The sequence below is a fragment of the Erpetoichthys calabaricus genome, chromosome 2 (assembly GCF_900747795.2).
Source record: "Erpetoichthys calabaricus chromosome 2, fErpCal1.3, whole genome shotgun sequence".
In the NCBI taxonomy this organism is placed as follows: Eukaryota; Metazoa; Chordata; class Cladistia; order Polypteriformes; family Polypteridae; genus Erpetoichthys; species Erpetoichthys calabaricus.
In genome coordinates this window covers 260,197,694-260,217,167 of record NC_041395.2, presented here as the reverse complement: position 1 = coordinate 260,217,167, position 19,474 = coordinate 260,197,694, and the positions used below count along the sequence as shown (strand labels likewise).

General features: G+C 38.2%; 1 protein-coding gene across 2 annotated transcripts in view; it reads right to left on the bottom strand.

Moving 5' to 3' along the window:
• a1cf (apobec1 complementation factor) overlaps positions 1 to 19,474 on the bottom strand; it is a 108,209-nt gene that overhangs the window by 10,275 nt on the left and 78,460 nt on the right. The window contains exons 7-9 of one of the 2 annotated variants that reach the window (XM_028795418.2): positions 13,456 to 13,553; positions 9,213 to 9,489; positions 1,135 to 1,349 (exon numbers count right to left, since the gene is read on the bottom strand). In XM_028795418.2, coding sequence (XP_028651251.2) covers positions 1,135 to 1,349; positions 9,213 to 9,489; positions 13,456 to 13,553 — 590 coding nt within the window. The remainder of the gene's footprint in view (positions 1 to 1,134; positions 1,350 to 9,212; positions 9,490 to 13,455; positions 13,554 to 19,474) is intronic. The other variant, XM_028795419.2, reaches the window with a different exon arrangement.

Here is a 19,474-nt window from a genome sequence, read left to right as displayed (position 1 = left end):
ACAATGCAGAATTTATGATCACTCGGGGGGCCATTTTCTGAAATGGGGCTTTTAATTTTAAATGCAATTTGTCTTCGCTTTTTGATTCAACATGGTATATTCCCTTATTTAACTTAATTAAACTCATTTTTGTTGAGCGATGTCCATATTGTCTGCTCTGATGCGTTCATCTGCAGTTGATGGTTGCTCTTGTTGGGCAGGGAGCTCAATGTTAATTAAACAGTCACTCTTGTCCTTCAGTCTATACTCATCTTGCCTTGGTTGAGAATGCTTCTCCCAAATTAGCTATGAATATCTACTCTTACGCCTGTGGCGTCTGGACTATTGAAACATCACACTCTAAAATATTTCATTTCTGATTTTCAACTATTTCAAATTGCTGATTTTTTAAAGCATTGCAAGAATCAACTCTCGAAGCTGAAAGAAATCGCGTAACAGGTCAGTAACTTATCTGTTCTTTTGGGAATGTGGTTACTGGAATCATGTTTTCCTTTTAGGGCGGCACGGTGGCGCAGTGGGTAGCGCTGCTGCCTCGCAGTTGGGACATCTGGGGACCTGGGTTCGATTCCCGGGTCCTCCCTGCGTGGAGTTTGCATGTTCTCCCCGTGTCTGCGTGGGTTTCCTCCGGGCGCTCCGGTTTCCTCCCACAGTCCAAAGACATGCAGGTTAGGTGGATTGGCGATTCTAAATTGGCCCTAGTGTGTGCTTGGTGTGTGGGTGTGTTTGTGTGTGTCCTGCGGTGGGTTGGCACCCTGCCCAGGATTGGTTCCCTGCCTTGTGCCCTGTGTTGGCTGGGATTGGCTCCAGCAGACCCCCGTGAACCTGTGTTCGGATTCAGCGGGTTGGAAAATGGATGGATGGATGTTTTCCTTTTAATGTTCTTCTTTATAGATTTTTTTCAGTTTATTGAATTGTGACTTGAATGTTTAAAAAAATTGTTTTAGAGACACTGGGTACATTTAAAGCATATGTACTGTATATGATCTATTCACTGTAAAGTCATTGAAACATATTTAAAGCCAAACATTTAAAGTAACATAGTACAAACATATTAATATCCAGGCTCATGAAAGAAAAAAATGAGTCAACTAAAAGCAAGGCAGACAAGACCAGGATGCCTAATAAATCATGTACCTGAGGAGCATGTTTGATACTGGGAGGTTTTATGGTTACTGAGTTCATAGGCGTCAGCTCCATTCCAGGAAGAAGGTCGTAAAGTTTGTCCTCTCCTCGCTTGTCCTTCAGGTGATAGCCAACATATCCACGGCCCACACCAGCATATGCCAGGTACCCTCGTCCGCCTGGGCCCCGGACACCCGCAGCCCCTACAGGTACATTCATGTAAATTTCTAGGAATGCAAGAAGGCATTAAATCAAATCAAATCACCAGAAATCACCCAGAGTCATTTGATATGAATGTTTCCCACATTTGCACAGTAAAGAGGTATTTCTGTAGAATTTGTGGATGCTAATTTAGACACATCATTTAACCCTTATAATGTCCTCAAATGCTGACTCGATGAATGTTAATGTCTTTTCTGAACCGATCCTGCCACCCCTTTTTAGATGCCTGGACATCAGATTTTTTGTTATACCCCAAACCTATTTTATTTTGATTAATCTATAATACTGTTGATACATTTTACAGTATGTGGATGACATTTTGGTGTTTTACGAGATGTCCTAAACGGATTGTAAAATCCACTAAAGTAAATGGTGGGTCAAAATTGACCCAATGGACATGGCAGTGTTCAAAATGTGTAGCAACTGCACGAAAATGTGACATTTGGAACCTGGGCAGAGTTTGACTAGTAGACATTTGGGGTTGATGAACCATAAAAAATAACTGCATTTATTTAAGTGTCCCAATCGTATTGCTACATATTTGCAAAATCCCAAGTAAAATATAAATTGTTTGTAATATAGTTATAATATAAATATCACATTATTATATAGTTATAATAAAAATATCACATTAACACATTTAAAAATTGTAAATTAAAAAAATACTGTTAACTATATGTAAATAACAGAAAACACTGTTATTTTTTGTTTTTTTTTTAGTTTGTCTACTTATTTTGCCATAATTACAAAAAGTACTTTCTGACTTTTTAAACAAGTTAGAAAATATAAGCTTGTGTTACATTTTGGGTGCATTCTGGGACTGGGCTACCTATTTTGATAGTCGTGATTTATTTTTTTATTTTCTTCATAAAATAGACACTTGCTTGTTAAATATTTTGTGTGTGTGACGTGCGATAGATGTTTGCTCTGACCTCCATCCTGCTGTTTGCACAAGGAGCACATTCAGGCATAAGCCATGGGCACACAAGCATAAACACACGACTCAGAAGGTGTTTAAATAGCTTGGAGTGTCTACTGAGGCTTGGATCTGTTTGCTAACATGAATGGTTATCTGACTTGTAAAAGAGGAAAATGCTGTATACCAAATATACAAGTTGAAGAGTTCGTTTTAAAGTTTGTTTCACAATAAATTACAAATGCACTTTGTTTGGTAAGGGTTGTGTAAATATATTAACTGTTTTTCCTGTATTCAGATATCTATGTCTAGTTATGCAAGATGTTGAACTTTTTGAGGTTTCCTCTCTAATTTTGGCCTTTTACACCTTATGATAAAGATTACACCAATTGGTGTCTGGCACCAAGGGTTTACCCCCTAATGGGATACTTAAAATATGGGCACAATGGCCACTGACTGGGGACCCCAAGAGTGTAGGGAACCACTTTGTTTCTGATGCCTATGTATGTTTCTGTTTTGCTATCAAAACAGTGGCCCCAGGACCCTGGGATACTGAAAAAACGAGGATTGGTAATATTGGCAAACGGAGTGTAGTTTTATGTTGTTTTGAGGTTGCTGATCACAAATATGATAATATTTTTCATATTGGATTCTTTACTTGTGGTGCTAGCCCTCTAAGATACACTTAAGGTTAAAAATGACAAATTTCAAACATAATCATGTGGGGTATTGTTTTAGACTATTTCAAGGTCAGTGATTATGAATGATATTATTTTTGATTTTGATCCTATACTACGGATATAGCCCTCTGTGGCACTGTATGGATGAAAAATGACAAATTTCTATTACAATCAAGAATACTTAGACTTTAAGAACACATTTTAATATTTAAAATATTTGATATAACTATTCTTGTTTTTAAGTATTTCCAACTCATTAAGTAAAATATTACATTTCTTATGAGCACAATCCGAATTAGGATGGCTTATGCTAATTTAGACTTTTTTTTTACTATAATATCACAAACATCTTTGTTAAAAGCACAGCATTAGTGCTGGAGCAACACTATACTCATACAGTTATAGGGTCATTATTGCAATTCAGCCACAGGGGATGCACAAACCAGTGCGTTTCTTCGTGCTGGTCCCAAGCCTGGATAAAGGGTTATGTCAGGAAGGGCATCCGATGTAAAATTTTTCCAGATCAATATGCAGACAACAATGTAGACTTCTATATGGGATCGGTCGAAACCCAGGTTAACAACAGCCGCCACCAGCAGTGTTTGTCAACAGGGTGATGGTGGAAATTGGTCTATTGTTGGCTGAAGTAGGGGAAGAACATGTGTGAGATATGTCCAGAGGCAGGAGGAGAGGAGGAAGATAATGAGAGTGGAACTGAGAGCAGGGACTTTGAATGTTGGCAGTATGACTGGTAAGGGGAGAGAGTTGGCTAATGTGATGGAGAGAAGGAAGGTTGATACTGTATATTGTACGTGTAACAGACTAAATGGAAGGTGAGTAAGGCTAGGTGAATCGGAGGTGGATTCAAATTGTTCTATCATGGTGTGGATAGGAGGAAAAATGGGGTAGTGGTTATTCTGAAGGAACAGTATGTCAAGAGTGTTTTGGAGGTGAAAAGAGTGTCCGATAGAGTGATGATTATGAAGCTGGAAATTGAAGGTGTGATGATGAATGTTGTCAGTGAATATGCCCAGCAAGTTGGGTTTGCGATGGATGAGAAAGAAGATTTCTGGAATGAGTTGGATGAAGTGATGGACAGTGTGCCCAAGGAACAGAGAGTGGTGATTAGAATGGATTTCAATGGACATATTGGTGAAGAGAACAGAGGAGATGAGGAGGTGATGGGTAGGCATGGTGTCAAGGAGAGGAATGAAGAAGGTCAGAGGATAGTGGATTTTTACGAAAAGGATCGATATGGCTGAGGTGAATACCTATTTTAAGAAGAGAGGGGAACATAGGGTGATGTACAAGAGTGGAGGAAGATGCATGCAGGTAGATTATATCCTGTGCAGGAGGGTCAATCTGAAGGAGACTGGAGACTGCAAAGTGGTGGCAGGGCAAAGTGTAGTTAGGCAGCATAGGATGGTGGCCTTTAGCATGATGTTGGAGATCAAGAAGAGGAGAAGAGTGAGGGAAGAGCCAAGGATCAAATGGTGGAAGTTGAAAAAGGAAGACTGCAAGTTTGAGTTTATTGTGAAGGTGAGACAGGCCCTGAGTAGTAGTGAAGAATTACCAGATAGCTGGGCAACTACAGCAGAAGTAGTAAGGGTGGGAACAAGAAGGGTGCTTGGTGTGACATCTGGACAGAGGAAGGAGGTAAAGGAAACCTGGTGGTGGAATGGGGAAATACAGGAGAGTATACAGAGGAAGAGGTTGGCAAAGAAGAAGTGGGATAGTTGGAGACATACAGAAAGTAAACAAGAGTACAAGAAGATAAGGTGAAAGGTGAAGGGAGAGTTGGCGAAGGCTAAAGAAAAGATGTATGATGAGTTGTATGAGAGGCTGGACACTAAGGAGGGACAAAAGGACCTGTACCGATTGGCTAGACAGAGGGGCCGAGCTGGGAAAGATGTGCAGCAGGTTAGAGTGATAATGGATAAAGATGGAAACATACTCACAAGCAAGGAGAGTGTGTTGAGCAGATGGAAAGAGTACTTTGAGAGGCTGATGAATGAAGAGAATGAGAGAGAGAGAAGGATGGATGATGTGGAGACAGTGAATCAGGAAGTGCAACAGATTAGCAAGAAGGAAGTAAGAACAGCTATGAAGAGGATGAAGAATGGAAAGGCTGTTGGTCCAGATGGCAGTGGTGTTTTTAACCAGGTTGTTTAATGGAATCTTGGAAAGTGAGAGGATCCCTGAGGAGTAGAGAAGAAGTGTAGTGGTACTGATTTTTAAGAATAAGGGGGATGTGCAAAGCTGTAGTAACTGATGAGACATGGCATGAGGTTATGGGAAAGAGTAGTGGAAGCTAGGTTAAGAAGGGAGGTGATGATTAGTGAGCAGTAGTATGATTTCATGGCAGGAAAGAGCACCACAGATGCAATGTTTGCTCTGAGGGTGTTGATAGAGAGGTATAGAGAAGGCCAGAAGGAGTTGCATTGCCACTTTGTGGACCTGGAGAAAGCATATGACATGGTGCCTCAAGAGGAGCTGTGGTATTGTATGAGGAAGTCGGGAGTGGCAGAAGAGTATGTAAGAGTTGTACAGGATATGTACAAGGGAAGTGTGACAGTGGTGAGGGCTGCAGTAGAAGTGAAGGTTGCATTCAACGTGGAGATGGGATTACATCAAGGATTGGCTCTGAGCCCTTTATTATTTACAATGGTGATGGACAGGCTGACAGATGAGATTAGGTAGGAGTCCCCATGGACTATGTTTACTGATGACACTGTGATACGTAGCGAGAGTAGGGAGCAGGTTGAGCAGACCATGGAGAGGTGGAGATATGCTCTAGAGAGGAGAGGAATGAAGGTCAGTAGGAATAAAACAGTATACATGTGTGTAAATGAGAGGGAGGTCAGTGGAATGGTGAGGATGCAAGGAGTAGAGTTGGCGAAGGTGGATGAGTTTAAATACTTGGAATCAACAGTACAGAGTAATGGAAATTGTGGAACAGAAGTGCAAAAGAGAGAGCAGGCAGGGTGGTATGGGTGGAGAAGAATGTCAGGAGTAATTTGTGACAGACGGGTATCAGCAAGAGTGAAAGGGAAGGTCTACAGGACAGTAGTGAGACCAGCTATGTTATATGGGTTGGAGACGGTGGCACTGACCAGAAAACAGGAGACAGAGCTGGAGGAGGCAGAGTTAAAGATGCATTGTATGTGACGAGGATGGATAGGATTAGAAACAAGTACATTAGAGGGTCAGCTCATGTTAGACGGTTTGGAGACAAAATCAGAGAGGCGAGATTGAGTTGGTTTGGACATGTGCTCAGAAGAGAAGCTGGGTAAATTGGGAAAAGGATGCTAAGGGTAGAGCTGCCTGGCAAAAGGAAAAGAGGAAGGCCTAAGAGGAGGTTTATGGATATGGTGATAGAGGACATGCAGGTAATGGGTGTGAAAGACCAAAATGCAGATGAAATGAAGATATGGAAAAAGATGATCTGATGTAGCAACCCCTAACGAAAGCAGCCGAGAGAAGAAGAAGAAGAAGTTATAGGGTCATTATTGCCTCGTGCATATAGTACAGGTAAATGATTACATGGGCTATTCAGCACACAATCATGTTGGCTTTATGACCAGTGGCAACATGAAGGTGTACCGGTCAACTTTCTCTTCTTTTGACAATTTCATTAGCCCGCCATGATAATTTCTAAGCTGTAATATCTTGAATTTCTGTATAATGAAAGATATAATCTCATCAAGTACTGTGCAAATGTGGTAATATAGATTTGGAGTAAAGATTAATGTGATTTTTTGAGATCCTGATAGTTTACTGTGCTAGCAATTAATGACTTATTTATTAATGTTAAGATTACTTTCTGAATTTATTGAAAGGTAATAAAATACAGGTTATGATAAAGTTCAAGATTTTATGCAGAGATTTTTAATATACCTCTCTTACAATCCTGGACCCACTGAAGCACTTCTTTTTTTTAATGAATTAACAAAAGGTAAAAAGCAATTCTCAGACCAGTTTATACCAATTTAGGGGTGCAGAGGGCTGGAGCCTATCCAGACAGCCTCATGTGCAAGGCAGGACAGAGCCCCAGACAAAAAGCCGATCTATCAGGCATGTACACAGCCACATTCACACTCAGAATGGGGTCAATTTAGTTGACAGTTGACCCCAATCTACATGACTTTGGGGATATGGGTGGAAAATCAGAGACGCCTGTTGAAATACAACACAAAAACGGTTAGAATATGCAGAATTCACACAAACAGTGACCTGGTGTAGGATGGAAGCACAGGATACTGGATCCATGAAGCAGCAGTGATAACAATTGTACTATCCAGTCAATGGTTTATTTGACAGAATTGAGGCTTCAGAATCCTAGCAATCTGAAAGAAATCTGTTTGTGTATAAGAATTTTAATATGCTTTTTCTAATCAAAGAATCAAAAGTGTGGAGAAAATGATTGGAATAAAAGAATTTTTGCTTACGTATTAGCTACCTCAAGGGATGAAAATGTAAAGCAGATAAAGACTAAGCTTAATCTGTAAGTATGCTAGCTCACTATCTTTTTGGAAGAAGAAGAATTAAAGTCTCATTTTTGCTTTAGAGCATTGCAATGAGTTGTTGGCAAGGGTAAAGGTAGAATCTGGGTAGTGCCGAATGAGGATAATGCCTATTACCCTGTATGTCAGTGTGGGTCACCACTCAGGGCAAAAGCTTGAGAAGAAGGGTCACAGAGGACCTTTACAAAATCACTAGAGGTATGTACACCACTGGTTTCTATAGCTTTAATATACAGACCTTGTTGCTTACAGTGGAAAACAGGCAGGCCAACAAATTCCATGGTTCTCTAAACTACCAAACGAAAGGAGGTGTTATTTTGGCACAATACCTCTGAGGAAAGAGGTTACAGTAGAGATATTTGCCATGAAACATTTGGAATCCAAGCTCTATCTATGAACAAAATAGGCAGTACAGGAGCTGTCTTTCAGGTTTGGTTTCTGTTAGGATGCTCATAGCCCAGGAAACGTTATAGGACACTGTAGACTTGTGGCCCTGGGGCTTTATAGGACATCACTATGTGATTCTAGGCCTTGACCCAGAATAAACTTTAAATGACACTACCTGCCTGGAGAACACTGAATTTGGAGTTGGAAGCTATTCATAAGGGACTAGCCATGCTACCTGATAAAGACAGGTGATAGAATAGTTTAAAAACATTTTCTATTTCACTCCATACATGGACTGTTTTAGCAGCTTTCTTCAGCATCTATGTGTGTCTGGACCTCTCATGACTAGTGACTCTGACTCTTGCATTATTTTTGAGGAGCCTTTCTTGCCTCCTGTCCTGTCCACCTGTCTCTCAGCTTGCCTCCTTATGTCTTTTCTCCTCCTCATGTGTCTTACACTCGTACTTCCTCTTTCGATTGTGTCACCAAAGGCAAACTGACCAATCATATTGCTCTAAGGGACAGGACACATGCACAGACCTTAATATTTTATTATATGGTAAATTAATGAGTGAAATAAAAAAGACAGATAGAGTGGGCCCTCAAATTGTTTTACCATTTTTTTTAGCTTTGATACATTTTCACTGTCTTCATCCCTCAATTTGTCTATACGTAAAAAAACACATTATTTTGATAATTTAGAGCCTTAACATAGCAATATCTGCAATGTATTATAAGTGTAAAGAGTACTGATTAATCTTGCACCTTAAGGACAGAGAGTATATACTGTACTTCAACTGTATCATTTAGTGACAAGAAATCAAACTTGGCAAATAAAAGAAAATCATTAATCAGAAAGCGACACTCCCTTTGGTATCTATAGCGTAAAGTGCCCAAATGCACTATTGCTCAAATAGGTTTATTGTCAGTCTCATTTTGCACCATGAAAATGAATAATATTCAATAAAATATTCTATGTACTGTATATCAGCATTTTTAAAATCATCATGTTAGATATAGTGAACTTTCTTTGTGGTTGTTTCAATGGCTCTCAGACAGCAAAGTGAAACATAACTATTCAATTGGCAAATGCAGGCAGATGATATGCAGATGACGTACCATGGACTTGCCTTAAGAGACCATTTTAATGTTGTATTACCAGAGTGATTTCCAGCTAAATTCTTCATAATCAAATCAGAAAAGTGATGCCTACAGTTATAAGCATTTAGTAGGAACTTGTAGCTTGTCTTTCATCTAATATTGAGTATTTCATGCTCAGTGGGAACCAGTCTAAGGAGGTAAAGTCTCTTTATCAGATTAACCTGTTCTCAAACAAAGGAAATGTACACAGTTTTTATTTACCTCTGATGGAGGGAGTCCGGACCATGCCACGCGGGCTAATGTGAGCCTTGTTGGCAGGAAATCGCAGTTGGCTTGGAATAGCAGCATAAGCCTGTGGTGCGTAGAAGACTGGAGCTCCTAGGTAAGCGGCTGAAGGTTCGTACACTTGACCCAGTGTGTAGGCGTATTCTCCTTGGATCATTGCCCCTCGGCCCCCAGTGCCTCGGGTATAACGAATGTAGCTGTCCTTGTCAACAGGCTTGGCTAAAGTTACCTCAATTGGAGATCCGTCCACCAGCTTGTCAAAGAAAAGTACACATGTAGTTTGAAAAAAACTCTTTGTGGTACAAATCTGCACTGACTAATTAAATCACATTGGCTTCAAAACTTACAACCTACTTATTTTTTGACATTAAGACATAACCAGGCATTAACATTTAAGAAGAAAGTTGCAGTAACAAAATATCATTCTTATGGTATACTATATTATGCTCTATTAAAAAGAAAAAACAATGAACACAATCAGAATCTTAGAATTTCAATCAAAATGGTTTAAAAGTCACATTTTGTACATTTTGCTTTTACTTTCAAGACAGGCACTCACTTCTGTATTTTGCCAGTAAGGATTTATGGCTAAAGAATTTGGCCAGCAATTGTAAGGTCAATTGAATAAACCATATAAGAAACTCATTTTGTTCAATAATTCATTCACATAAATCTTTTTTATTTTAAGTATCTAGTCTGAAATGTCTTTAAAATTAAAACCTAAACTAAAAACTAAAATGGGAAACTGTAAAAAAGTGTTAAATTATATTTATAGGCTTTCACACCCAAACAGAAAAAAACTTTGGAGAGTCCAGCCAACGTAGCAGAGCTGAGAGTGGGCCTGTTACAAGGGCAAGGAAATCTGAGCAGGCAAAATGGCTTCATCTGCAGAGATCCTGAGTGTGCATTCAGAAGTTGGGATAGTCTTTGTCATGGATTAGTCCTGTTACAAAAGCGCCAACCTAAATGTGATCATAAATAAACAGTACAGCCTGAAAGTATCTGTAATCAACATCTAAATGAATTGACGTTTATGGGTCAGTTTTTCCAGTTTTTGGCAAAAGCTGAACTGCAGATGTAGAACTTACAACAGGGCTATGATATACCAAATGCAAAATATTTCCATAATTGTTAAAGTCTGTAACCAAAGAGAAAAAGAAAAATACAAACAGATATGTAAAAATCCAATTAAAGCATCTAAGATGGTAATTTTGAGGCAAAAAAAGCTAATGTGCTATCATGTCAGCCTAGGATATATAAGAACTTCAACAAAGCAGAGGAGACTATTCAGTCCATCAAGCTCACTACTTTAGTTAATAGCTAAGCTGTCCCAGTATCTCATCCACACATGACTAACACAATAGTGAATGGGGCACCCTCCACTGGTTTGAGATAATGATCCAATTTTATTTCTCAGTATCATCTTGTCACATGAATGCTTCATAAAAGGCAGATACACAGGGTCAAGGGCAGACAGTTTGTGATTGTACCTGACAGTCTCATGAAGCCATCACAACATCCAAACATGCATATTAGTATTACACCTTAAAACACAGTACGCAAGAGATTGTCTGACTAAGTCTTCCATTAATTTTGTGTGATTTGTTATCCACACTCTGAAGGACGTCTTTTTGCTTTTTATATCCAATGATATTTACAAATGATAACCCTAGGATCATTCATAATTATTTGAGGGGTGTTTGCTAAAGGTTAGGGTCTTTAGAGCCTTTATAATTTGGTGACATACTTTACATTTTTTGTACTGGCCCGTGAAGTTGTGTGATAATTTGCCACTCTGCTGAATATAAGAGTAGCTTTATTAACTCAGAATCCAAATTCCAGATGTTTTTCAAAGTTCTGTCTTGAAAAACAAAAAGTTTTGTGCTTTGTTCGCGAAAGTCGCTGTCACCACCTAAGATTGGGCTACCAGCTCGCAAGCTAACATTCATGTATGTTGTGTAATGTGTTTCCAGACCCTTCGTAGCTTTGTTCAGACATAAACTGAGACGATTAACAGTGATATAATATCAAAGGTCCGCATATGAGTATACAATAATACATTTCCATTTTACAGACTGTCAAGCTTGAGTGACTGGTTCTCTTGCTTGGATAAGTGACATATTTATTGTAAAGCAGATGGATCTCCAGATCCTAGTAAATTCTTTATCTATATATTTTACTCCATAATTGTTGCACAAGTATTAATAATGTTCATAAAATCTGAGGTAACTTTAAATGGTAATGTAAGTAGCTGTTCCACCAATAAAAATACTGAGTGATTGAATAAATTCAATAAAAATAGCAAATGCTGGTAGTCACAGCTCTTAATAGCGTTCATTACAATGGCCTACGCAGTAGAAGTCCTCATACTGTATATCATTTAAGCTCTTAGCTTTCCAGCAACTTCCAAAGATCTCTGATGTATCCGTTAGAATCAGAATTGCATTAAGGAAATAGATAGGCATCAATTTTCCCTTCAAAATGTTAAAACTGAATTTTCCTACCTGTTGTACATTAATATTGTGCCTGCGCATTGCTGGAACTCCACCAACAATGATAACCTTTCAGACTCAAACTTTTAAAGCTTTGCTTAGTTCCCTCCAGATGTGAATTATTTTCATATATTCCTAAGGTATTTATTTATTCTTGATGACTAACACATAAAGGTATTTTGTTTCTATTATAATAATAATAAATGGGTCCTTTGATAGTCCTTGCAAAACGAAGAGTCTGCAGCCAGAAAGAAGAATTTCACAAAAGTTATTTAAGACAAAGTGAAATCGTTGTGAAGAAGCTGTCTTTTGTTACGATCCTACCTTTGTCCAGTCTGATAGCGATCACGGGACATTGTATCTTTGATTACTGGTACAACAAATAGTTCTGAGCAGGCATCAGCCACAGAGCTGCTCTTGTGAAAAGAATGGAGATAAATGCCATCAACTCAGAGAGGGAGAGGCAATTTTGTTGTATCACGTGAACATCACTGAGAGAATGAAACTAAATAATAAAGAAACAAGAGCTAACTTTTACAACTAGCCAAAATTTACACCGGGTGTTACAGACTCAAAGCAAATGTATGTTTTTATTATATTGTAGAAATAATAATAAATAATAATAATAATAATTATAATAATCGCAGCTCACTACTCAAAACGCGGAGTGCTGTGTCTCAAACCTGGGACATTTGGGTTATAAGGCAGCAATTATTACCTCTGCACCATTCAAATATATGTGTTAACTCCCTGTCGATTGATATTTGAGCGTGAGTTTTTAACTCATTGACAGCTACCTGTAAATTCGAATGCTTTTTTTTTTCTTTGGTTATATTCTTGAATAAAAGTGCATGTATTGATTTGATATTTGGACTAAAGTCTTCACACATTATACACTTCATTCCATTATTAGTATAACATGGAAAAAGTTTCTGCTTTAGGCATGTGTTCGGCATTTCTTGCATTTCCTTTCATCCTACACTTACCCAGATCTTTGTAGACGTGGAGCACACACACAATGCATGTATTCCAAATAACGATATACTGTATTATTTACCCAGTACAACTCCAGATCTCACATGCAGATAAGGAGCCTTGCCTTGAGCTGGGAGAAGTTTTTGCCAGAGATGAGCTCCGTCAAGGCGGGGGATGGGATAGCAGGCTGCTTGTGCTGATCGACACATTTACAAAACAAAAGACGCTAATAGAGAGGTGTGAAGGGATTTAAGGTGGACCGGGATTACAAGTTTTTTCGTAGGCTTCAGGAATTCTAGTGTTAAATAGTACATCATATTTTAAACGTCTCTGGATACTCTGCAAACTGACTGTACTCTGGTATGAATAGGGAAACTCAAAAACTAAACCCAGAAGATACACAAGGCCACACCAATGCAGTCACTGTGGATTAATCGCACTAATAGCATTTTGATTGTGCTAATAACCAAAATGTCAGTAGGGATACACGCTGTAGCTGAACCCCAAAGGCTTTATGTTACATCTGTGTGGTGTTTCACTTGATGCCTAGAGGTCAGTTTCATTATTTTTGAAGCTACAAAATTCTATTTTCACTGCATTTTTACTTTGTATCAAGTCATGTTAGAGAAAAACAACATTTGAGACACGGTCCTTCCATCTAAAACACCAAGCTAATCAGCGTAAAAGTACCTTTCCACTACTTTAACTGTAAAGCTTAATTAATTCACAGTGGTCTGACCTGTTTGAATTACCTTTCCATTCAAAGCATTCATTGCATTTATTGCATCTTCTCGCTCTGTGAAGTGTACAAAGGCGTAATCTCTTATCTTCTTTATTCTTTCAACAGCCCCTGAAAGCACAGTGTTAGAAAAGGATATTCTTAGCTTCTCCCATCCAGCTGATCCATTAAATAGTTCAATGATGATCTCTCAGCAGCTGTATAAATGAATCCTAAATTACGGCAGTTCTTTTTTGTAAAAGTGCACATGTGTTTGGCACTAACAAAGTCAGCCAAACCACATAAAAATTACTGATTTTAAAGGAAAAATGTTTTAAACACTTGGAAAGATCATCAAAGGTAATGTGGACACATTTTGTTATCAGCACAAAAGAGAGATCATCATTGCTAAGATATACAGTAGTTTATTAAAATGGAGAGCAGCTTAAAGCCTTGATGCAAACAAAATTGAATAGAATCTATTTTTTACTTTCATGTCACATCATAAATTGTTATCATTAGAAATGTCTGGATCCTTCTTGTTGTTTGATAATTTTATGCATAATTTATAGCAAAGTGTTCAATAAGTTGGTTGGAGTCATACACACATACTTATATGTAACAAATATGGATATGTGGTATTAAAAACACTTTCTTGGATATGTTCTTGTCTGCTGTTTGAGACTGCACTCTGCCTGCAAAAGTGCTGTCTTTTTTGTATCTTTTAACAATATGTGGTACATCCTCTATTAAAACATTCTTGGTGGGAGTTCTGGGAGTACAGAGGAAAGAAAACTGTTAAAGTAAAAGAAAATAAACTTTAATGAACTTCTGAAGTCTAATTCAAAGTCAGCAATGTGTCATTGTGTGCCACAAGTTAATGAAGAGGAGACACGTAGAGGTGCTCATGAGTTGGACTCCTCCAATTTGGAGAGCTCTGGGATAGCATCTAGCAGAACCTTCAGCCCAGCCTTTACTGAGTCTGGAAATGAGCTGAGAGTGAGAGCTTTTTACACTCATTCCACAAAGCAAAAACTGGGAGTGTCTTGTCAATCCAGACAAACACACCATGCGTCACCCAGCATCGACACCAACTGGCAACACAGTGCAGAAGATTGTATAAATGAAACTCTTGAATTGAGAATGCCAATAATTGCACTTGGGATGGATATGAAGGCAAGAATGCTAAGCTACACAACAGTCTAAACAATTTCAATCAGGAGATGAAAGAGCAGGAAAAATGCTCAAATAATTGCTTCAAGGCAAAGGTGAGGGAAAATACAGGACAAATAGAAGGTGAAATAGAGAATACAATGAGCAAAATTTAGAATTAAATGAAAGCGTTTGGAGCTCAGTTTATTGATGTGAAACCTGAACCAAACAACTGAAACACCGGTAATGTCAGAGTCAACTAATTCAGTTAAGTTTGCAGCAGAATTTATTTTCTAAAATCCTGTGTGATGACTTCAAAGCAGCCACTGAAAGTAAAAGTGTTTTACCACCTGCCCAGAAATTGGTACCCTCAATGCTTTGCATTTGACAAGCTCCGAGATTTAGAAAATGTGTTGCATCGCATCAGAAAGACAACGGAGATTTTGTTTAAAAATGGTAAAATGCATATATTTCTAAATTATTCTGATCAGCCACTAGCAAGTGGACTGCATTTTATAGCATTAAGCAGCATCTGAATGAAGCTGACGTCAAATATACCCTTTCTGTTCCCTGCCACAGTCATTCCCACATCTACAACTCTCCAGAAGCTAAAGAGTTAAAAACAATAGTTCTTACAATTTTTAAACTTGAAAAGTTACCATTAAGCATGGGAGCAAAATTTGCCAACACTGCTATTTCATTGTGTTTGTGCATTTGTAAATAAAAAAAAGAATATCAATATGTACTGTATATCCATCCATCCATTATCCAACCCGCTGAATCCGAACACAGGGTCACGGGGGTCTGCTGGAGCCAATCCCAGCCAACACAGGGCACAAGGCAGGGAACCAATCCTGGGCAGGGTGCCAACCCACCGCAGGACACACACAAACACACCCACACACCAAGCACACACTAGGGCCAATTTAGAATCGCCAATCCACCTAACCAGCATGTCTTTGGACTGTGGGAGGAAACCGGAGCGCCCGGAGGAAACCCACGCAGACACGGGGAGAACATGCAAACTCCACGCAGGGAGGACCCGGGAGGCGAACCCAGGTCCCCAGGTCTCCCAACTGCGAGGCAGCAGCGCTACCCACTGCACCACCATGCCGCCCCTGTACTGTATATGCACACATATATAATATCTTCATCTCTTTTGCTGTTTTAACTGATATTGCATATTTATATTATTATATAGTATATAGCAAATATTAATAATCATTTATATTAGCATACATTAGTATGTAACTGGAGAGTATACATTAATGATAAATATAGTGGGTTTAGAAAGCAACATTTTTCTATATTGCAGCCTTGTGTTAAGATCATTTAAATTATTTTTTCCCCCACATAAAGCAACATTTAATACCCTAGAACGACAAAGTGAAAACAGGATTTTAGAAACAGGATTTTTTATTACAAATAAAAGAACTGAAATGTCTCATTGATTCAAGTATTCAGACCCTTTTCTATGATATTTGAAATTTGTCTTAGGTGCATCCCATCCTATTGATGATCACTGAGGTTTATTTACACCTTGTCTGAAGTCCACCTGTGGTCAATTCAATTGACTGGACATGATTAAGAAAGGCACACATCTGTTTGTAGAAGGTCTCACATTTAACGGTATATCTGAGCCAAAACCAAGCTATGATGTGTATTTCCTGTAGAGCTTAGATACAGGATTTGCTTAGATGCACAGATTTGGGAAAGGCTATAAAAAATTCTTGCAGTACTGAGAACAGTTTCTTTCATAATTCTTAAATGATAGAATTTTAGAACAACCACTACTTTCCCTACAGCTGGCCAAACTGAGCAACCATTGAAGAAGGGCCATCCAGAAGGTCAACCATCACTGCAATGCTCCACTGATCTGGGCTTTATAACACAGTGGCCAAAGCGAAACTCCTCCTCAGTAGAAAACACATGGAATCCCCCTTGGAGACTGCAAAAGGGCACATAAAGACTCTCATACTGTGAGCAAAAAGATTGTATAGTCTGATGAAAGCAAGATTAGTGTCAGGTCTGGAGGGAAACCAGGCACTGCTCACTACCTACTCTATGTAATACCATTCAAACAGTGAAGCATGGTGGGCTGGATCTTGTTGTGGGATTGTTTGTCAGTGTCAGAGTTTGTGAGACTAGACAGGGCGGAGAGAAAGCTGAATGGAGCAAAGTACAGAGATATCCTTAATGAAAACTTCTCCAGAGCAAAGACAACACTGGAGTGGCTTAAGGACTTAACTCTTGGAATGTCTTTGAATCACCTTGCAAGAGCCCAGGCTTGAACCGAGTTGAACATCTCCATTCAACTTGACAGAGCTTGAGAGGACCTGCTGAGAAGAACGGCAGAAAATCCTCAAATCCTGTGTGTGACATTTGTCATGTCAGCCCTAAGAAGACTTCAGGCTAAGTACTGAGTAATGAGTTAGAATACTTGTGTCACTGTGATATTTCATTTTTTTTATTATTGATAAATTTGCAAAGATTTCTAAAATCCTGTTTTCTCTTTCTGAAGGCTGCAACATAACTAAATGTGAAAAATGTGAATAAGGGTCTGAAAATTTTGGAATTCATATTTTTTACTGTATAAAGTAAATGTTTTGTTCCCTTAACTAATAGGAGTTTAGTTTGTTAGAGACCCAAATCTTAATGTGGTGGTTTTGGGGGAAGAGAAGAGAGAAAGAGGACATTATTATTACCCACCCTCCATTATTATTCAGTAATTTACTGGTTATTTTACTAGTTGTAAGGACCATCAACAGCAGGTGTGAAATTGGTCATATAGCTTAAATTTAAAACATCTTAAAACTGCTTTCATCTAATATTAGAAAACACTTCATGAAGGCAGACAGAGTATAACACTGATTAATCAATACATTTTATATACTGGTATGTTAAAGGTCTCAGTCACTACCTTAAGAGAAAAAAGTTCTCTCACATCATTAAGGGACGATATTTACTTAAAAAGTCATGATCAATTTATTTTTTATTACATGTATGATAACAAAACCAGAGATGTGGAAAATCTTATTCACCAAATAATTCCATGTGTTGGCAGTAATGCAGTGTGCAAATATTAAGGGTGATATATTATGATGGTGTGGAATCTAAACATACAAATACAAATTAATTTTGGCTCAAATTTACTAACCAAATTTGGATTACATAGAATTTAAGCTTAGGGTATTTGAATCATTTCCCAGTATGAGGACTCATAACCTTATAATAAATGGACACTTTAATTGTGTATTAACAGGGCCGGCCTTAGGCCACTGCAACCTATGCGGCTGCAGTGGGCCCCGCACTTTCATAGGCCCCGCGCTAATTTTAGGTGTAAATTATTAAATTAAACCATTATAACTTATAATCATGTATAGGTCAGCGTGTTTATTCTGTTTTTATGTTTTTACAGTGTTTTTTATCTATTACGTCGTTGTTTCAAGTAATTACGACAAGTAAATAAAATTGAAAAAAAATTGTAGCTGCTCGGGTGCTTTATCTCTAAACTCGTCATTTAGGGGAACTTGGGGTAAGATGAAACAGACACCGTTCTTAACCTTATGATGGCTCAGCTCAGTGAAACCAATCAAACAGGAGGAGCTATTTATGGAGATGATGTTATCGATTTTTTGGATGAATAGTTTGAAATTTACCGGCAGTGGTTTAAATTTTCTCTTTTCTGCCAGACGAAGATTTTTTCACCGGTGAGTAAAGCTTGTTCCTCAGAAACAAGTGTTGTATAAAATTCGAAGATCCTGTACATTGATAACCCACCCTATGTTAACAGTCAGCCATAGAATCATCGGCACGTCAACTTGTATGTTTATACAATTTGTTTTATGAATAGTCTCTCATTTCAAATGTTTAAGATTATTTTATTTTGTAAAACTATGTGATTCGTCTACCCAAACGATTGTTTCATCTTACCCGTAGTAGGGGTAAGATAAAAAAAAATTTTTTTCACAAACACTTGCTCAAAACGTACCGATTCATCCCTAAGCGACAAGCGCATGCATATGCAGATCATTAACAATAATTTGACTGAAAATTACTGGTAAAAAGCAAAAAATGTGGATTTGACAAGGAATTTTAAAAAGTGGTTCATCTTACCTCAAGTTCCCCTAAATTGGTAGACTTAAGGTATTTTTTTAAATTTTATTTACTCGTAATCAAATGCAAACGTGACATAATCAAATGCAAATTGTCGTTCAAACGTTAAATCACGTAATCAAATGCAATAACGACGTAATAAATCAGTAAATACTTTATTTTGTTCATTTTTCATTTTTTTAACTGTGGCATCTGGTGAAAGAAGCTTCTCGCGCCTCAAACTAATCAAGAATTACTTGAGGTCAACAATTCACGAAGATAGATTGAACAATTTGGCAATTCTTGCTATTGAGCGTGATCTATGTAGGAAACAAAATTTTGATGATATACTGTATGACTTCGCTACACGCAAGGCTCGTAAAGTAAAGTTAATTTGATCGTGATTTTGTACTTAGTAAAGAATGAATAAAATGCAAAGACGAATTTATTTTCTAATACAAAATCTTAATTTTCACTTATTATCCTTATCCCTACCCCGACTGGGCCCCGCGCAATCTGTTTCGCATAGGGCCCCGCAATTGTTAGGGCCGGCCCTGTGTATTAAATCCAATCTTAGATACGTCCTCAGCTCCTGCAAATATAACATGTAAAACTGCCGTAGTAATTTCATCTGACTCAAAGAGATTTCTATACTCATGTTTGAGAGAATATTCCTTCTTTTCTTCAGTACATGATACTCCACTACTTGAGCACTATAACTTAATAGCCTCTAGTAAGCCTTGTAAATACAAAGCTATTTCTATATCTAACCATGTTGCTATTATTTTAAAGCTCAAATCATTATG